General features: G+C 49.6%; 1 protein-coding gene across 3 annotated transcripts in view; it reads left to right on the forward strand.

Annotated features, from left to right (window-relative positions):
• The window catches only part of LOC144107834 (agrin-like), a 516,722-nt gene that overhangs the window by 387,133 nt on the left and 110,170 nt on the right, over positions 1–19,419 (forward strand). For all 3 annotated transcript variants that reach the window (XM_077641040.1, XM_077641041.1, XM_077641042.1), the window contains exons 7-9: positions 5,399–5,857; positions 9,463–9,700; positions 14,155–14,399. In XM_077641040.1, coding sequence (XP_077497166.1) covers positions 5,399–5,857; positions 9,463–9,700; positions 14,155–14,399 — 942 coding nt within the window. The remainder of the gene's footprint in view (positions 1–5,398; positions 5,858–9,462; positions 9,701–14,154; positions 14,400–19,419) is intronic.

The following is a 19,419-nucleotide window of genomic DNA, read 5'->3' on the forward strand; positions in this document are numbered from 1 at the left end:
CTCCTTTTTCCCCGCCTTTTCTACCCCTTCGTCCTTCGTTTGACTGCCGCTCTTCTCTGGAGCCTTTTCGGTGACTTTTTTTTGGGTTACACCCTGTCCCACGTTTCCATTTAGAGCCGGCCGTCTAGAAGAAAAATACATTCTTGAGGTAGTTCCTCTTTCTGACTGGCCTTCCTCCGCAGTCGCCTTTCTCCGCGTCGAGAATTCATCTGCGAGTTGAGCTGCTAGCTCTACTGTTTCTACCTTTTCTTTGTCCTGCACCCATAGTTTTACGGACGGTGGAATGCTGCGGAAAAACTGCTCCAGACAGACGCACTCGACTACCTTGCCCCTGCTTTCGTACACGCCTGCCCCCTTAAGCCACTCTACAAGGTTGCTTTTCAATGTGTACGCAAACTCCGCATAATCCTCATTGCTTTTTTTTGTTGCCTCCCTAAAACGCTGCCGAAATGCCTCATCTGAAAGCCGGTATTTCTTCAGTAAAGCAGATTTCACCTTTTCCTACTTTTCCGCATCCTGTTCGCTGAGCTTGGCGATCACATTAGCCGCCTCGCACGGCAAAGACCTAGCAGGCGTTGTGACCACAAATTTTCTGCGATTTTGCTCTTTTGACACGCCCTTTCATAGTTGATTAGATACAGACCGATGTCTTCGCCCATCTTGTACGGACACATCCAATTGTCTGTACGGTGAGACTCTATCCTGTTTAATCTGTCACTAATGCTTGCTCCCCCGTTTTCGGCTGCCAGACGCTGGCTTTCCAGTTGGAGCTCCATCATTTTCAGTTGTATCTGATCTGCGGCTTGCTTTTCTTTTCTTTCATCCTCTGCTTTCTTTTTTTCATCCTCTGCTTTCTTTCTTCGCCGTTCTAGCTCTTTCTTTGCCATTTCCCACACAATTTGCATCGCTTCTTCGTCCGCATCGCTATTATTGATTGCTTTTATGATTGCCCCTTTCCTCATTCCTTCCTCCACTTCCACATCCAACTCATCACGCGTCAGCAACAGCTCTTCCCTATCAACCTTCTTGAAGTCCATGATCGTTGCCCCAAATGGTGGCTTTGCCCACTCGCTAATGTTCTATAGTTCTGTGCAAACTACACTGTGCTACAGACACCCGATTACCAGCAGTTCAAACTTTTTACCCAGATTTTAAAGCCTGGTGAATCATAGAACAAAGACAAAGCGCTCACCCGTATATGCAGAACGATGTCACCTGGTCCATCCCAAGCGCTGCCAACCAGTTGTTTAAGGTGGGCACCGGGGTCGCTTCTCGACACAACCTCGGTCAAGATGACGTCCGCTCCGTCCAGGACAGGAGTGCCGCTGAGTGAAGGATTCGTTAGTGGAGGAAGAAGACTTGGTTTATTTTACATATTTACAAGCTTTTGAGTTCTGAAGTGAGCTGCTTCTACTGCATCTGCAGTCCAGTTTTATACACTGTGTCTTCCCTATATTCCCCAGGTAGGGGACGCCCTCGCCGTGATGGGTGTGGACAAAACTTGCGCTATCACACACAAACAGACACCTCCGCACACATGGACACGCCCCTGGCATAAGTTGAGTCCGAGGGAGAGGAGTGTGCGGCCAGGACCCCGTCGGGCTGGCAGGAGACGTCAGGTGGTCGGCCCGCTCTCCGCCGGTCGGTGAACTTCGAGGAAACCGAGGCGCAGCCCCATCGGGAGATAATCCCCAGTGGTTCTGCCATTAGCGATGGCCGGCGAAGCATGCAGACAAGCCACTGTGGCAATCCGTTCCCACGCTCGCGCTGTGCCCGTGAGGCCAGGGGTAGTCGGGTCGGTGGAGATGTCGGGGAAAATCTGAAGACAGCCGGAACCACCTCGCGGCCGGTGACAGCGACTCCTTAAAGGGATTTTCGCAGAACCCTGCTCCCCGCTTTTCCCACGCAGCAGCGACCGGGCGAGCGCGGCAAATGCATACCGCAGACACATAGCGAGAGATTCTGTCTTGGTGGCAATCATCGAGACATGCTGGCGCCAATCCTAGTACCAGCTGGCGGCCATTCCTAATAGCGTATTCAGGCTGGTCATGATGATGAGATATGAAACTCCCTTTTCTTGGAGGACAACTGATGGGTTACTAACGCATGTGTGCTCGTTACAGATATGATGGGTCGCTAAAACCTGCCTCGTTATTTGATTAAAATGGCGGAACAGGGTTATGGTTTGATCAAGGAAAGGATCACACCCACTGAATTCATTACAGTGCTTCAGTTGGCTTTTTATTTCAAATATATGTTATTCTCCTATAGCTGTATATTTAAAAGGACTATGCAATGAATTAGAAGTCGCTTGTAAATATTTTCAATGCTTAGAAATGATGCTAAGGAGCGTTTACACTAAGTAAGAGTCTTCGGAACTGAGCCGGAAATTTATTATGAATTTTTAAAAACCGTGTTTTTCAAAATTCGCGGGCCGATTGGTGTTCCTGTAGTGACGGATTTTGCAACTAAAATTGTGAAAATATACGTCATTAATTCCGTGACGTCGGCAGGCCACCACACGCTGTCATTTGCTGGAGCCACGGTGTCACGACCACACTTCCGGTAGCCGTGAAAGTCGTCTGCTCGTGCCGCCGCGCGAGCCAGGTCACTGCCTTCGCGCATATGGTTTCAGTTTACCACTGCCGCCTCTTTCTGTCGGCAGTTCCGGAGCTATCCGCAGTGTCTTTTTTGTAAGCAACAACTGATGACAAGCAAAAGAATCCAACGCGCGCCGCAATCCAGAAAGGCGAAGAGAGACAGCGGAGACGCTGCCGATGCTGCTGCTGGGGCGCTGGGTGCGACAACCGGAAGGTGCAAACCGAACATCAGCGGATGACGTGATCATAGGCGGCGCCCAGTCCCAGACCGTATTTCTTTGTTTTATTTGGTGCCCCGCGTGTACGAGTTGAGGGGGGAGAGGAGGAGCGCAATTTTTAATCGTCTCTATCTTGGTTGTTATTGATGCTAGCTAAAAATTCTTGCACTGGGGTGATGAGTGATCGAATGCCAATCTCTCGTCTGCTTTATGTAACCTCAATTAATTTACTGCATAGTCCCTTGAAGCCCTCACCAGTTTGTCCGATACACGAACTATCACAGGAGAGCTGAATTTCGTACACCATCGTTTTTTCACAGGTGACTTGCACGTTTACATCGTTGGAGTTGGAAGGGCCCTTGAGTAGGCTGATTCGTTCAGCACCGCAAGTCCCGGCTCTGAAGGACGTTGTCGGACTCAGTTAAGGAGGAAGCTATACAGTAGGTTTATATAATTTTTACAAGCGTAAATATCAGACATAACGTTCTTGCGGGCTCGTTAGTTCATTGCAGAGAAAAGGTTAGTACAGCGCGAATTAGACACGACAGGAGAACAGGAACAAACACGAAAACACAGGCGCACTGTGCTGTCTTGTTTGTTCCTGTTCTCCTGCCTTGTCTAATTCGCGCTGTACTAACCTTTTTTCTGTTAAGATTAGAAGGCAGGATCTGATCGAATGCACTCGCTGTCGAGTTTTGACGTTCATCTTTCCTAGATTCCCCAGGTGGAAGACGCCCTCGCCGGGGTGGGAGTGGCCTGAAACCTTCACTTGTTCGCCCACTCACACCACCGCACATACGGACACGCCCCCGTTACCTGTTGAGCCTGGGAGAGATGAGGATGCCGTCGGAGTAATGTCCTCTTGGCAGCTGAAGGTTCCCACGCGTTGCCGACACCTGTGCTTTATCAGATGACCACCGACGCGCAAGGCCGAACGTAAGGTCGGGAAGAGAGACCGAAAGTGATCGTTTGTCCCTATAGAGATGCTTTCGAAGGTTGGGGACGATGACCGCCAGCCCTCCGCGGTGCTGGCACCCTGTAGAGCTACTGGAAACGAGGCCCCTTTTGTTCCCCGACATAGTCACGGCGATTGGGGAAGTTAACTGCCGCTTGCTCGCTGCAACGGCGTCGAAAAGGTCCGGTTGTGCTCAAACTTCAGGCCTCCGCTCTTTCGGGTCCCGTACTCGGACCGGGCAAAGCTTGGTATTTGGAACCAGCTGACACCTGGGTCCATTCCGCGTGGTCCTTGACGGCAGACCTGAGTTATCACCGTCGAGTTGCTCGGAGCCACCCAGTAGAAGCATATGTGTTGGCAGCCAACAGGCGAGACTTGCTGTCGCCGTTGCTAATCTAGACTGGCTGTCGCCGTTTGTAACAACATGCTTGACTGCACATCCCCTAGCACTGCCACGCACATCACTACCAGAGCGTGTGCCGGCCAAGGCACATTTTCTGCTAACTTTTTTCGTGACCTAAAGTAGCACGTTAGTACTGTACCTGTTACGGACATTTTTCCCTTCATAAGAGAAACGACGAACATACCGGAAAACCCCCGCTACTCTTTTTCGTTTTCTCTCCTTCTTCAGCAATCATGGGGGATGACGTATTGGTATCTGTAGCTTTCTTAAACACCTTATAGCAGGCGAGGGACAAGACGTCCTCAGGAAACCCACCCAGCCTTAACCTGCCATCTCGTTCACGGAAATTGTTACCCATTGAGTCATAACATGACTTGCGCAAAGATTATCCCAGGGAAGCCACAGCACTGCCACATTTCACAATTTTGTAATGTCTTCACTGAAACTTTGAAATCTCCTGTAAGGCTAAGGCTACCACCACCACCTTCGGGGAATACTTCCAGCACGTGATCCTGCTATAGACTGAGTGTAATGTCTAGGAACTGCAAACAATCATCCGTGGGCGTCTTAATGTGAATGCAAGTGCAAATCCACTTCAAAAATTTTGAGGACATCCAAACCGCGCTTGGCAAAATCAGGTCTGTCTACCAATGTCGTCAACGTTCCTGGAAATCTGTTTGGAAAGGCCCCTCAAGTTTTCATCAAGGCACCAGATGACGCTGGAAAAGAAACCTTCTTGTGACCAATCCTTAATTTAACTGCCGCCTGCCACCTAACGGCTATAGCTGGCACGGCGCTCCTACGAACTGCCCGAGCTTCCTCCAAGTGGCTACACCTTGGGCGACTCCCCTACGAACTTACCCCAGCTTTCTCCCCTTGGCTGCAGCTTGCGCGGAACTCCTCCAAACTAATTAGGTCGGAGCAGAAGACAAGATGGCAATATCGAGGTTAATATGTCTGTAATAGTGCTTTCGCGCTAAATGCAGACCACTGGGGATAGCTGCTTAGCGCAGCGCAGCGCGCAGTGGAATGGTGCAACATTAAGTGATCGGAGAGTGTGTTGCCTATATGGTAACTGAGATGAAAAAAAGTGGTGGCGCATGGTAACTTTCAGAGGGTGGAAAGCGCGACGTAGAGCCTGGCGGAGCTAACGGGGGGTTGTTGTGCGAATGGATATGCGAGAAGAGGTCGAGTTGCACAGCAGCGCACCAAACTGCTGCAGGGTGCCCGCTGCGGCTGCCCCCCTCCGTGCCCGTCTCCCGTGGACGACCCGGTGTGCGGCTCGGACGGCCTCACGTACGCCAACGAGTGCGAGCTCCGGCGGGCCTCTTGCCGCCACCAGCGTGCCATCGCGGTGGCCTCCCGCGGGGCCTGCGACCTCTGCCGGGGGGTGCGCTGCGAATTGGGCGCGCGCTGCGAGAGCGGTGTGTGCGTCTGCCCCCGCGACTGCCCCGAGGGACTGGAGCCCGTGTGCGACGCACGCGGCCAGCCGTACGCCAACGAGTGCCAGCTGCGGCGGGCCTCGTGCCAGCAGGGAAGGGACCTGGGGCCTGCGCGGCCCTGCGCGGGCGCTGGTCTCGACCAAGACGCCGACGGCGGCAGCGGTGACGGCTGCGCCTGCCGCTACGGTGCTCTGTGCGGACCCAGCGGCGACTGCCAGTGCGACATCCGCTGCGAACCGGTGAGGCTTTACATGTGTTTATTCTTTTCGAAAGCAATGTCCGATTAGCATTAACTGTATTTTCCCCCATCTTAGGAGTGCCTGTATATTTTACTCTTCCGATGGGCAATCTACCCCATGATATGTGCAAACTGCACACCGGGGCAGGCTCAGTTAAATTAACGATTGGTCGTGAGAGGTTGCTCGGGAAGAGCGACCTGAGACTCACAAGCCCCACCGGTGCCTATTTTTGGAGTAGCCACCTGCAGGGTCAGTGGCTCATTGCTTAACCATTCACCACTGCGCTAGGAGTTGTATGAGAACTCGCAGCAATCTATGAATTGAGATGATTACCAATTATGCATAATGGACATGTGGGCAGAACGTACGCGACCGAGACGAATACTGCAAGCCCGCATTAAAGACAGCAGCAAAATTCCAATAAGGGAAGGTTTCAACCAGAGAGCCACTCTATCTCTCCACTTAGGGCAACATTATAGTTCAATCAACGAAATAATCAGGGAAGCTTTCCTAAAGGATACTCAGCAATGAACCACACTCGCACTATCAATTAGTTAATCAAGAAATGTGCAGAACGCAACCAACCCTTATATATAGCCTTCAGGGATTACGAGAAAGCATTTGACTCAGTCGAAACCTCAGCAGTAATGCAGGCGTTACGGAATCAGGGTGTAAAAGAGCCTGATGTAAAAGCAATTGAAGATATCTATAACGGCTGCATAGCCACCATAGCGCTCCTTAAAGAATAGTAAAATTCCAATAAGGAAAGGTTTCAGGCAGGAAACACTGTGCCTCTCTAAAGTGGCTCATTGCCTGTTTACAGCAGGTATAAAGAGGCCTACATTTGAAACAATTCGGGATAAGAGTTAATGGAGAGTACCTAAGTAATCTCCAGTTCGCTGATGACATTGTCTTGCTAAGTAGTTCTGGGGGATGCAGTCCAAAACCTGATCAATTTTTTCTACTGACAGGTCTAAAAATAACAGCTGCATCTTACCGATACTCTCCTATGGGGCTTAAATGTGGACGCTGGTGAAAACGGTTCAACCTAAATTGAGGACTGCGCAGCGAGCTGAGGAAAGAGCAATCACAGGTACTACATTAAGAGACAGGAAGTGGGTCATCATCATCATCATCAGCAGCAGCCTTACTACACCCACTGCAGGGCAAAGGCCTCTCCCATGTCTCTCCAATTAACCCTATCCTTTGCCAGCTGCATCCACCCTTTGCCTGCAAACTTCTTAATCTCATCCGCCCATCTAACCTTCTGCCGCCCCCTGCTACGCTTACTTTCTCTTGGAACCCACTCCGTTACCCTTAAAGACCAGCGGTTGTCTTGCCTTCGCATCACATGCCCTGCCCAAGCCCATTTCTTTCTCTTGATTTCGACTAGGATGTCATTAACCCGTGTTTGTTCCCTCACCCACTCTGCCCGCTTCCGATCTCTTAACGTTACACCTATCATTTTTCTTTCCATGGCTCGCTGCGTTGTCCTTAACTTAAGCTGAACTCTTTTCGTTAGCCTCCACGTTTCTGCCCCGTAGGTGAGTACCGGTAAGATTATGCTGTTGTACACTTTCCTCTTGAGGGAAATTGGTAAACTGCCACTCATGATCTGCGAGAATTTGCCATATGCGCTCCACCCCATTCTTATCCTTCTAGTTATCTCCCTCTCATGATCCGGATCAGCTGTCACTACCTGCCCTAAGTAGACGTATTCCGGCACAATTTCTAGGCTCTCGCTGCCAATTGTGAACTGTTGTTCCCTTGCTAGACTGTTGAACATTACCTTGGTTTTCTGCATGTTAATTTTTAGACCCATCGATCTGCTCTGCCTGTCTAACTCGTTGATCATGATTTGCAGTTCACCTCCTGAGTGACTCAGCAAGGCAATGTCATCAGCAAATCTCAGATTATTTAGGTATTCTCCATTTATTCTTATTCCCAACTGTTCCCAATTCAGGCCTCGAAATACCTCCTGCAAACATGCGGTGAACAGCATTGGCGATATCGTGTCTCCTTGCCTGACGCCCTTCCTTATTGGAATTTTATTGCTGACTTTATGGAGGACTATAGTAGCTGTGCAGTTGCTATATATATCTTCCAGTATTTTGACATAAGGCTCTTCTACCCCCTGATTACGCAATGCCTGTATGACTGCTGAGGTTTCCACTGAGTCGAATGCTTTCTCGTAATCAATGAAAGCTATATATAGAGGTTGGTTATATTCTGCGCATTTCTCTATCACCTGATTGATAGTGTGAATATGATCTATTGTGGAATATCCTTTACGAAAGCCTGCCTGATCATTTGGTTGATTAAAGTCTAACGTTGCCCTGACTCTATTAGCGATTACCTTAGTAAATACTTTGTAGGCAACGGATAGTAAGCTGATCGGCCTGTAATTTTTCAAGTCCTTGGCGTCTCCCTTCTTATGAATTAAGATAATGTTTGCATCCTTCCAAGCTTCTGGTACAGTCGAGGTCATAAGGCATTGCGTATACAGGGTGGCTAGTTTTTCTAGCACGACGTCCCCTCCATCCTTCAACAGATCTGCTGTTACCTGATCCTCCCCAGCTGTTTTTCCCCTTTTCATTGCTTCTAAGGCTTTCTTTACTTCATCTTTCGTTACTGGCGGGATGACGCATTGCTGTGCACTGCTGTCTTTCTCATTGGCGCTCTGATTACATTGGAATCAGGAAGTGGGTAGAGCGGGCCAGACAACATACGCGGGTTAATGACATCCTAGCCGAAGTCAAGAGGAAGAAATGGGCGTGGGCAGGGCATGTAATGCGAAAGAAAGGTAACCGCTGGTGTTTAAAGGTGCACTAAAGAGGAATCTGAACTCGTCTTTTTACCGCGAGAACTCTGTCTACACGTTCCGAGCATTCTTAGAAACTTCGAATTATTATCCTGTGCGGCCGATAGCCCTAATTAAATCCGATTAAACGTTCCTGCTCCCGCCTTCTATTTTTTTTTAGGTTTCTGTGAATAAATATTTTCATTCAGTCACAAGCAATCTAGCCGCAAGTTAGGCCCACGGAAATAAAAACAAACCTGTTACTCTTTGATTTACGTGTTCCTCCGCCGATGGCAGAGCAGAAAGCTGCCACGGGACTGGCTGACGCGTTGGTTGATTCCTACTACCTACCGCGTTGAGGTAAAAAAAAGAAATGCTGGAGCCGGGACGTTTAATACGATTTAATTAGGGCGATCGGCCGCACAGAACAATAATGCCAAGTTTCTAAGAATGCCTGGACGTGTAGATAGAGTTCCCGCGGTAAAAAGGCCAGTTCAGATTCCTCTTTAGTGCACCTTTACGGGTGACAGAGTGGATTCCAAGAAAAAGAAAGCGCAGCGTGTGGTGGCATGAAGTTGGGTGGGCGGATGGCATTTAAGTTTTTGGGTATAGGGTGGACGGAGCTGAAACAGGACAGGGCTGATTGGAGAGAGATGGGACAGGCATAGCCCGACTGTTGGTGATGATGTCTACATTTTATGCGGGCTTGAGCAGTGTTTGCCGTACTGTTTCGTGACCATTGCTGCCTTGGCCGGCTGGTGGCAGCGCGCGATCAGTAAACAAGACACCGTCTCCGTTGTTGCAGGCGAGCCCCGGCGCGCCCCGCGTGTGCTCCACGGACGGCTTCTGGTACCCGAGCACCTGCCACGTGCAGCAGGAGGCCTGTCGCCGCCAGAAGGACATCCGGCCCGCGGATGGGCCTGAGGTGTGCGCCCATGGCTCGCCCGGCAGGAAGGGTCCCAAGACGTGTGCCCAGAGCGCCTTCGGCTGCTGCTCGGACGGGGTGACACCTGCACTGGGCGTCAACCAGGCGGGATGCCCCAGTGAGTGCCTCCAGAAGTTAATATAGGGAAATACATATCATTTCCTTATGGATTTCATATCCGTTTCGTGAAATTTCCATATAATGTGCATAACGTCAAAAGCCGCGCATATAGGCGCGCATATATGCACCTTGCCTAAAGTTTGTGTGCACGGCATATGCGCCTTATGGTTTCCATGCCCGTGTGAGCATTGCAGGAAAAATGATAGATTGTGATACTCGTCGTATGGAATATTTCCGCGTTCGAGCGGGGCTCTTGCCAGCTTGGCAAACTGGAGCCTTCGAAGGCAGCTGCTTTGAATATGTGCGAGCGACGTCCGTTTGAGTGCTTGCAGAGCGGGATAATTTTCTACCACCGAGAGAGCTTCTTTCCGGTTTTGGGATGATTTTAGGGCAGGTAGTGACCGCATATTCGGATCACGTGAGTGAAATAACCACACGAGAAAGAAATTGCCAGCGTTTTAACATAGTTAATCCATGTAGGCGGCGAAAGCGTGTGTTTAGACTGAATGGCTCATGGTTTTTCTCAGCTTGGTAGTCGACAAGCCTAGCAACAATATTATACTCCGGTTAAACTTTGGTCGAGATTAAGCTGATCTAATCTGTTCGCGCCGCAGATGCAAAATGATGAAGACGACGATGCGCAGTATACAACGCGAGAGTGTGCTGCAGTTTCACAAGAGGCGTGTCCGGCTGCGGCAATAGCCTAGTTTTTTATATATATTACCGGCTTTCGTCATAGCAACAAGGAAAAACCGATGCAAAGCAACAAGTGTGGGTCTCTGTTCTTATTTTCGGCGATTTGTCCCCAATTTCGCCTCTATCGTCGCGCCCCTTATGAAACTCTTTAATGCTCCCGCCGACCTGTCTACTTGGGACTCGGCCTGCGACGACGCTTTTGCTGCGCTCCGTCGTTTTCTAACCTCACCACTTATCCTTCGACACTACGACCCCAGTGCTCCTACTGAGGTGCACACCGACGCAAGCGGAATCGGCCTCGGCGCTGTTCTTGCCCAGCGCAAGCCCGAATTTGCTGAATACGCCGTTGCGTACGCCCGCCGTGCCCTCAGCAAAGCTGAGTTGAGCTACTCCGTGACGGAAAAGGAGTGTCTCGCCGTAGTGTGGGCTCTAACAAAAAAATTCCGCCCATACTTATATGGCCGCCCGTTAACCGTTGTCACTGACCACCACGCCGTGCGCTGGTTGGCCTCACTCAAAGATCCCTCAGGACGCCTTGGCCGCTGGGCCCTCCGTCTTCACGAATTCGATATTACCGTAGTTTACCGGTCGGGCCGAAAGCACTCCGACGCAGACGCCTTGTCACGCTCGCCACTGCCCTCTCCTGCGCCCTCTTTGCCAATATCTGATTCCGTACTCGCAGCGCTCACTACCATGGGCATTACCCTTCAAGAACGCCAAGATCCATGGATTTCATCCTTGCTCGACGTACTTCGTGCACACTCTACGGGCTCCTTCCCTCGGGCCCTTCGTCGCCAAGCTTCCCATTTTGCCCTCCGCGACGGTCTTCTGTACCGCCGTAACTATCGTCCAGACGGCCGAAAGTGGCTTCTTGTGATTCCCCGACACCTGCGACCTGAGATTTGTGAACACCACCATGCCGACCCTCAGAGCGTTCACGCTGGCTCGCTGAAAACGTACGATCGACTACGCCAGAGGCGCTATTGGCGGGGCATGTACAACTTCGTTCGTCGCTACGTTCGCTTCTGCACTGCTTGTCAGCAGCGGAATTCGACACCTCGCCCTTCGACTTGCCCGTTACAGCCAATACCATGTCCGGCTCACCCTTTCGATCGTGTGGGCATCGACCTATGGGCCACTGCCCTTCACGACCGCTGGGAATCCCTGGATCATAGTCGCCGTGGACCACCTCACTCGGTATGCTGAGACCGCTGCCCTACCTACGGCTACTGCTCGCGATGTAGCCTTCTTCCTTCTTCATCACTTTCTCCTGCATCACGGCGCTCCTCGAGAACATCTCAGTGACCGCGACCGTGTTTTCTTGTCTGAAGTTCTTCGCGAGCTTCTCGCTGCATGCCACGCAGTCCACCGCACCACTATTGCTTACCACCCTCAAACCAACGGCCTCACCGAACGCTTCAACCGCACTCTTGGGGGCATGATCGCCATGTACATTCGCTCCGACAACTCTAATTGGGATCAGGTCCTTCCGTTCGTCACCTATTCATATAACACCGCCTCTCAAGCCACCACCGGCTTTTCCCCGTTCTTTCTTTTATTCGGGCGCGAACCTTCCCTACAACCCCGACAGCTCGGAATATACTTCCCTTTCTGACATCACCCGCCATGCTGAGCAGTGCCGCCAGTTGGCTCGTTCTTCACCGCCGAACCTCAAGGCCTCCGCCACCATGATTCCGATCAAGACATGCCCGCTGTTCATTTCTCCACTGGCTCACTGGCCTGGCTCTCTGTTCCGGCTACGTCCAAATTTTCAGCCAAGCACATCGGCCCTTACCGCAGCTTAAAACTTACGTCACCTGTCAACTACATTATTGAACCGGTGAAACCTTCTCCGGACTGTCGCCGCCGTGGCCGCGACGTCGTTCACGTCAGCCGCTTGAAGCCTTATTACAGCCCCCTCGTCGTCTCCTCGCCTTGAGTCGCCAGGATGGCTCCCTCTTTCCGCCGGGGCAGTTGGAACGCAGAAGATGGTCCAGCACCGACGCCAACGGCGACGAAGCGCTTGCGCCCCTGTTTACTTAGGTAAAGAAGAAGAAGAAGCCCGTCGGATGCTCGTGCTGGAACGCTGCCGCTTCTGTCCGTTTCTCGCCTCGCTGGCTCGTATATTACTTGTGCTAAGGTCTTCGTCCCACTGCACACACGAGCCCAGGAATGCAACCACTTCCCTACGTCTCCCGTTCGCTGCCGTGACGTGATGTCAATTTTAGGCAATCAGCAGACACGCAGGAGTGCCTTCTCTCCACATTCCCGGTGGCGCGCGCGCGTGGGAGTCACGTTAGCCGCTGGCGCGGGTGGACGATAAGGGATACCGCAGTGTCCCACTACTCCCAGTCGTGGATATTGATGTGATTTTTTTTAACTGAACGTGGCGTCGCTGTTGCTAGGCAATAGCAGAAGATCCAAAGATGACTAAATTCTTGGTCGGTGTTGGTGAGCGTATGAGTGATTTCACACTTATAAGGAACTGGTAGAGCGGATTTGGCAGGTTCTCTCAGGTCACGTATGGCAGTTTACCAATGTCCCTCATGATAGAAGTATATAACAGCTGTGTGGAGAGAAACGTGCAGGCGGATGAAGTGGTTTTCACTTAAGGATAACGCAGCGAGCTATGAAAGGGAAAATGATAGGTGCAACGTTAAGAGACATGAAGGGGGCAGTGTGGGTCAGGGAACAATGCGGTCTAATGACATTCTAGTCCAAATCAAGAATAAGAGGTGGTCGTGGGCAGGACATCTAATGCGAAGGCAGAATAACGGATGGTGGCTAAAGGTAAAGGAGTGTATTCCAAGAGAAGGCAAGCGTAACAGGGGCGGTAGAAAATTCGGTGGGCGGATGAGATTAGGAAGTTTGCAGGGATAAAGAGGCCGCTGCCCCCGCAGCCCGTAGGAAAGGGTTAAAGATATGGAGGAGGCCTGGGTCTTGCAGTGCAGTCGTCTGTTGATAACGAAGATTTTTCGCGTTCAACTTCGGATAGACGAAAATACTTTACCCTTCTTAGGGTTCAGTGTGAGTAAATAGAATATAATTTTGTTATCTGTGCTTGGCAGTGCAGCGCAAAGGAACGCTCATGCAGAAGTACAGGTTACCTTTAGACGCACGTGTCACGTGACCTTTTATGCGCCGCCCGCGGCGGAGCATAGAGGAGCGCTCCCCTTTTTTTCCGTTGCTTAAAGCGCAACGCGCTTGCATTAACCGTTGTCCTATCCGTCCGCGGTCGTGTCTTGCGGAAACAAATCAGTGTTTCAGCTAGCGCCGGCATTTCCTTGCTTCTGAGCACCCTAACCCCATTAAATGTAGAACAAGTGTTTTTTTTTTTTGTATGTGTGGAGTTCACCATGCGCCCGGCTACGATCCTAGGATCGCTTGGTTTGAAATGGCTGTTGCCCGATTGTGACGTGTTGCATTTTGTGCGTGCAGTAGCAGATGGCTATAGCGACACGCAGTAGCGACACGAAGACGCAGACAACAAAACAGCAGATTGGGTGAAGGAGGAAACGGGACAAATGATGCGCTAGTTGAGATCAAGAAGAAATAGGCCGTGAGCAGTACACTGAATGCGAAGGGAAGATAAGCTATGGCCGTGAAGTTTAATGGAGCGGATTCCAAGGGCGTAACTTAGGCAGGTTGATGAGATCAGAATGGTTGCCGCATAAGGTGCCCGCAACTGGCGAAGGGTCCATCTTTGGGTGCGCCAACACAACAAGTAAGACTGACTGCAACCCTCCCTGGTGGCAGGCGTGTGCAACTGCAACCGGCTCGGCTCGCTGGCGGCCACGTGCGACGCCCAGAGCAGCCAGTGCGCCTGCAAGCCGGGCGTGGGCGGCCTGCGCTGTGACCGGTGTCTGCCGGGATACTGGGGGCTGCACCGCATCGCCGACGGCGTCAACGGCTGCTCCCCGTGCCAGTGCTCGCCCATGGGCTCGGTGCGAGACGACTGCGAGCAGATGACGGGCCGATGCGTCTGCAAGCACGGCGTTCAGGTACCAGCTTAGCACGTCTGTGCAATGTTCGCTATCACCGACCTCTTTAGGGAGTGCCGCACAGTTGTCTCTATAGCTGCAGTAACCTTCCCACTGTGCGTTTAATTCACCGCGTGCTGAAGGCACCTAGTTAACTGGGTGCCTTGACCAAGGTGTGTCCGTTCTCAACTCCGGTTCACCAGCGTTAAAGTTTTGTCTAGCATGCAGTGTTGTAGGCGTTACCAAAAAAAATTAACTAAATTCGTTACACGTTACGCTAAGAAAAAAGGAACGCGTTACCGCCATTCGCTACCAAAAAAGGAAAGTAACGCGTTACCGTTACCGAAAAAAAGTACCGCACGTTACTTTGCCGTTACTTCATGGCCATAAATTTCAATTAGTGTGTCTTCGCCTTATAAACTCACGATAACTATTTCATACACCTCACATTTCACACAAAACTGCTAGCCAAAGGACGATTTTACGCAAAATCCTCATTTAACGAAAATACTTTGCACAAATGTGCAGTAGTTTAGCAATGCTATAGTGGCCTAAAGTTGCCTGTAGATTGACAAGTGGTAGATTCAAACTCTGTGGCACATGTTGAAGCCATTTTCTGAATGTGACATTAAACACAAAATTACACTTCATGATCAATCCTAACTTCATAAAGAAAACACCGCTGAACTCTCAGTAAATTTCAGGTAGCTCTGAAAAATATGACGTTCCAAAATGCTCGGCATGCTTCCACTCTGTAGACTTGTGTGTGTGTGTGAGTGGCTCGGGAAGGGGAGGTAGGTGAAGGCGAGTGCGTGAATGCGTGTTTGTGCACGTGTTTCGTACTTTATGGCTATTCTGTCTTTTTTTTAGTTGGGTGCTCGCGAACAGCAGGTGTTTTCTCGCATGCATGCGAGCCGTAACAAAGGTCGTCGAGAGCATCTGTTTGTTTATTTGCAACATCAATTTAGGTGCTCTGCACTTTTTTTTCTTAAAAAAGGGGGCGGAGTGGGGGACAACTGCAACAAAAGTAATTAGTAACGTGACACCTCACATTACCGAAAAATGTTAACGAAAGTACGTTACCCGTTACAGTTCCCAAATGGTATCGAGTACGTTACTAAGTTACCGAAAAAAGGAATGCGTCACCGGTAACGCAGTTACTTGTAACGCGTTACCGCCAACACTGCTAGCATGTAACCTGTTTCGAGCGGTGCCAGTCAGAACAAACAACGTCTGCAATTCGTGCAGTCTTTATTCCTCAATGGGTCACAAACGCCAGAGGGTCAAAATGAGCCTGCGGGCCACTAGCACGCATGCTGCCATATCTGCATGTATGGGGAAAAGTGGTAGCAAACAGCTCTGTTCTGGAAACTAAATTTTGTCAGTTGCTAGCACTAGCATAGGCGACGAAGACTCTGAACGCGACAGGGTGACTTTTTCAAACCAAATCTGCCCGGTTCGTTTCGAAAAACTACCAAACTCAGTCGATGCACCAAGGACGAAGCATATCGGAAATAAAAAGGTCCCTTAACTAACCACTTCTGGAGAAACGCAAGTTGCTTCAACTCTTGTCCTTCTTTCAGAGGCTTTTTCATAGTCATTCATTTTTCCCTGCGCTCACATTAGACCAGCCCATCAAGTTCGGTGACTGGATCATCAGAACAAACTGGTTCCAATTATTTAGTGGTTCCAGACCTTTTCTGTCACTCATCGCTTCTCGCGATTTGCTACACAAATTAGGTCCCGAAAAACGTAGCCTTTATGGGGGACCACGTCTCATATTTCGATAGATTTATGTGCTTCCTGAGCCTTTGAATGTTGCAAGAGCACCATATCTTGCCTGCAACGGCGCATTTATTTTGTGCGTGAATTATGTGAATTTTGTGCTCCGAGTGATCCATGGAAAGTGAGAGTAGCGCAAAACGGGACAAAGGGACAGAGAAAGACAGACACAACACAGGCGCTAACTTCCGACTGAAAAAACCAGGGCGGCCAAGACGAACGTAATCCGTGAGGGGAAACAGGCGCATGCGCCCAGAAAGATAATGAAAATCAGGTGAATGAGGATCTACGGATGTGCACGATTCAGCGTTTCTTTAAGAAGGCCAGCTCTCTTTTGGACAGGGAGATAGACGGCTTGCTTACACATTTATCGTCCAAGGCAGCGATACGAGCTGCTTCAATAATCTCTCGCGTTAACTGATCCAGGTGTCTGTAAGCCTCGTCCTTCAAAAGTTCGTGTGGATCGTGTCGTCTCCTACCTAGCCGAACAGTCGCTTTGCGTCATCCCCTCTGACAAAGAGGGCGGGTTTGCTGTCTTTCCCCACGGTGTATTCAATGAAAAAGCCAATCATGCCATAACAGAAGTGTTTAAATGTGGAAGAAGTGTTTCACTTCCCAAACTTAAGGTTCAAGCAAAAATACTTTGTCTCAAGCTTAATCTCGAAAGACTAGCCAGCAGCATTGAAAGTAGTAAGCGCCTCTTCCTAGAAGTGTTTTTCAGCGCAAAAACGCATAAGGCTGGCGTTCCCTTAAGGGTAATCGTTTCCGAACAGGACACTTGGCAAAAGTCAATCGCTGTGTTTCTAAAAGAAAAACTAAACATGTTGACGATAGATGACCCATTTCTAGTACGTAGTTCAGAGGAAGTGTTAAGTGCTGTGAAATCGCTTTCTGACAAGAGCCTTCTTGGTTTCTCAATTGATGTGAAAGATCTTTATTACTCCTTGCCCCATCATAACCTGCTTACAATTGTCGAAGATTCGATCCATCATTTCGGCGCTGTGTCATTTCAGAATGAATCCGGTTTATCCGTCAGTGGTTTTTTAGAATTGCTACACTTTTATCTCCGCTCCACTTTCATAAACTGGCAAGGCGCTGCTCACATTCAGAAACAGGGAATATGCATTGGGTCTTGTTTAGCCCCTGTACTTAGTGACCTGTATCTGGCACATCTTGACAGGAGCCTCCAAGAGAGGCTTACCAGCCCTCATGTCGTCAAGATCTTTCGTTTTGTTGACGATTTCTTTTTCCTTGTTGAGTGTACGCCATCGTGCTTAGAGCAAGTTGCATCCGGTATTTTAGCTAAGATACAAGAGTGTTTTTCACCGCTGCTATTGACTAACGAAATGCCAACCGACAACGAGATTCGCTTTCTTGATATCCGTTTTAAATTCCTGGACAACCACCTGTGTTGGAGCTATGCACCTCGGGCAAACAAACCTCTACTCCCCTATATATCTGCCCATTCTAAACTCGTTAAAAGGGGCATTATTAATTTATGCTTGAAGAATGCTCTGGAAAAGTCATGCCCCCACCTAATCAGCGAGAGCTTTCACGCTCAACTCGCAAGGTTCCATCAAGCAGGCTACCCAGCTGATATTTGTGTTTCTGTCGCCGAAGGCATACTAAAGAAGAAGCGCCAGGAAGGTCAACTGCCGTCCGTGCCTTCAGAAAGAAAAAAAGACAAAATTGCCGTTATTCCTTACATTCATTGCCTGTCCCACAATCTCAAGAAAATTGGGACAAAAGCTAATGTTCGTGTCGTTTTTTCTGCCCCTGAAAAACTAAGTGCGCTTTCCAAAAAAACTTTTCCCGCTGATAAACGTCCCCAAAAGCTGCAGTGCACCATTAACCACAGAAAGAAATTCGTGAAATGTACTGAAGGCATTGTTTATGACATCCCTCTCTCTTGCGGTAAGCGGTATGTTGGTCAGTCAGGTCGGTGCTTGAATGAGAGACTTCGCGAACACAAAAATAACTTGAGAACTTTTACTGGCAGTAATCTGGCTTTACACTGCAAGGAGTGTGGTTGTGTGCCATTTCTGGACAAGTGCTCGATCGTTGCCAGACACCGGGATCAGTTAACGCGAGAGATTATTGAAGCAGCTCGTATCGCTGCCTTGGACGATAAATGTGTAAGCAAGCCGTCTATCTCCCTGTCCAAAAGAGAGCTGGCCTTCTTAAAGAAACGCTGAATCGTGCACATCCGTAGATCCTCATTCACCTGTTTTTCATTATCTTTCTGGGCGCATGCGCCTGTTCCCCCTCACGAATTACGTTCGTCTTGGCCGCCCTGGTTTCTTTCAGTCGGAAGTTAGCGCCTGTGTTGTGTCTGTCTTTCTCTGTCCCTTTGTCCCGTTTTGCGCTACTCTCACTTTCCATGGATCACCGTTACCGACTCGCCCAAGTTTCTACCCTGGTGCTCCGAGTATTTCAAACCTTTGTTGTGCACCGCCCCCTCCCCCCCCCCCCCCCCCTTCCAGTAATGTCCGCTCTGGTCTTTATTTGGAATACTGCCAACCACGAAGGGGTCATTACAGGAGAGGGTTGAGAAATGGAGAAAATAACAGAAAACAAATACACATGAGAAAACAGGGTCAACATTGTGTATAACAAAAAACTGCCTTTTCAGTGAGCACAGTAAAATTTTCCAACTTTGGCTGCGCGGCAATACGTGGTTCCAAAGCGTTCCATTCGTGTATGGATTGCGGAGAATAAGAATACCAGAACGAGTTAATTATTATTGCAAGAAAATGCATTTATCATATTTCAGTGTCTGTTTTGGCACGTGTGTCTTATATCTGAAAAATGTAGCTGCAATGAAATGCGGAGAAGTAAATAAAGAAATTTCAAACGCTGCAGCTTTGATAAATAAAATGGAACTTTATAACTAAATTGAATAAATAAATCTTTACTTCCCGAGTCACTCCATGTAACATTATATCATGACTTTAATTTAGTAGAAAGGTGACTGACGCCAACCAGACCGTCACATAAAAGAAAGGGCCCAAGGGGTTGTATACAAGATTCCCTGCTCAGTCTGCCCGGCCACGTACGTGGAAGAAACGAAGAACTTCGCCGAAAGAATGAGGCAACACAATGCGGACGTCCGACAAATGAACCGTCAGCGCAGCGCGGTGGCCGAACACTGCGAGGAATGTGACCACAGAATTGACTTTGACGGCACTATTGTACTGGAAACCGAAGCTAACCAGAGCAGAAGCTTCTGCTGGAATCGTGGCACATACAACAGACACGA

Source organism: Amblyomma americanum, chromosome 10 (assembly GCF_052857255.1).
Source record: "Amblyomma americanum isolate KBUSLIRL-KWMA chromosome 10, ASM5285725v1, whole genome shotgun sequence".
Lineage (NCBI taxonomy): Eukaryota > Metazoa > Arthropoda > Arachnida > Ixodida > Ixodidae > Amblyomma > Amblyomma americanum.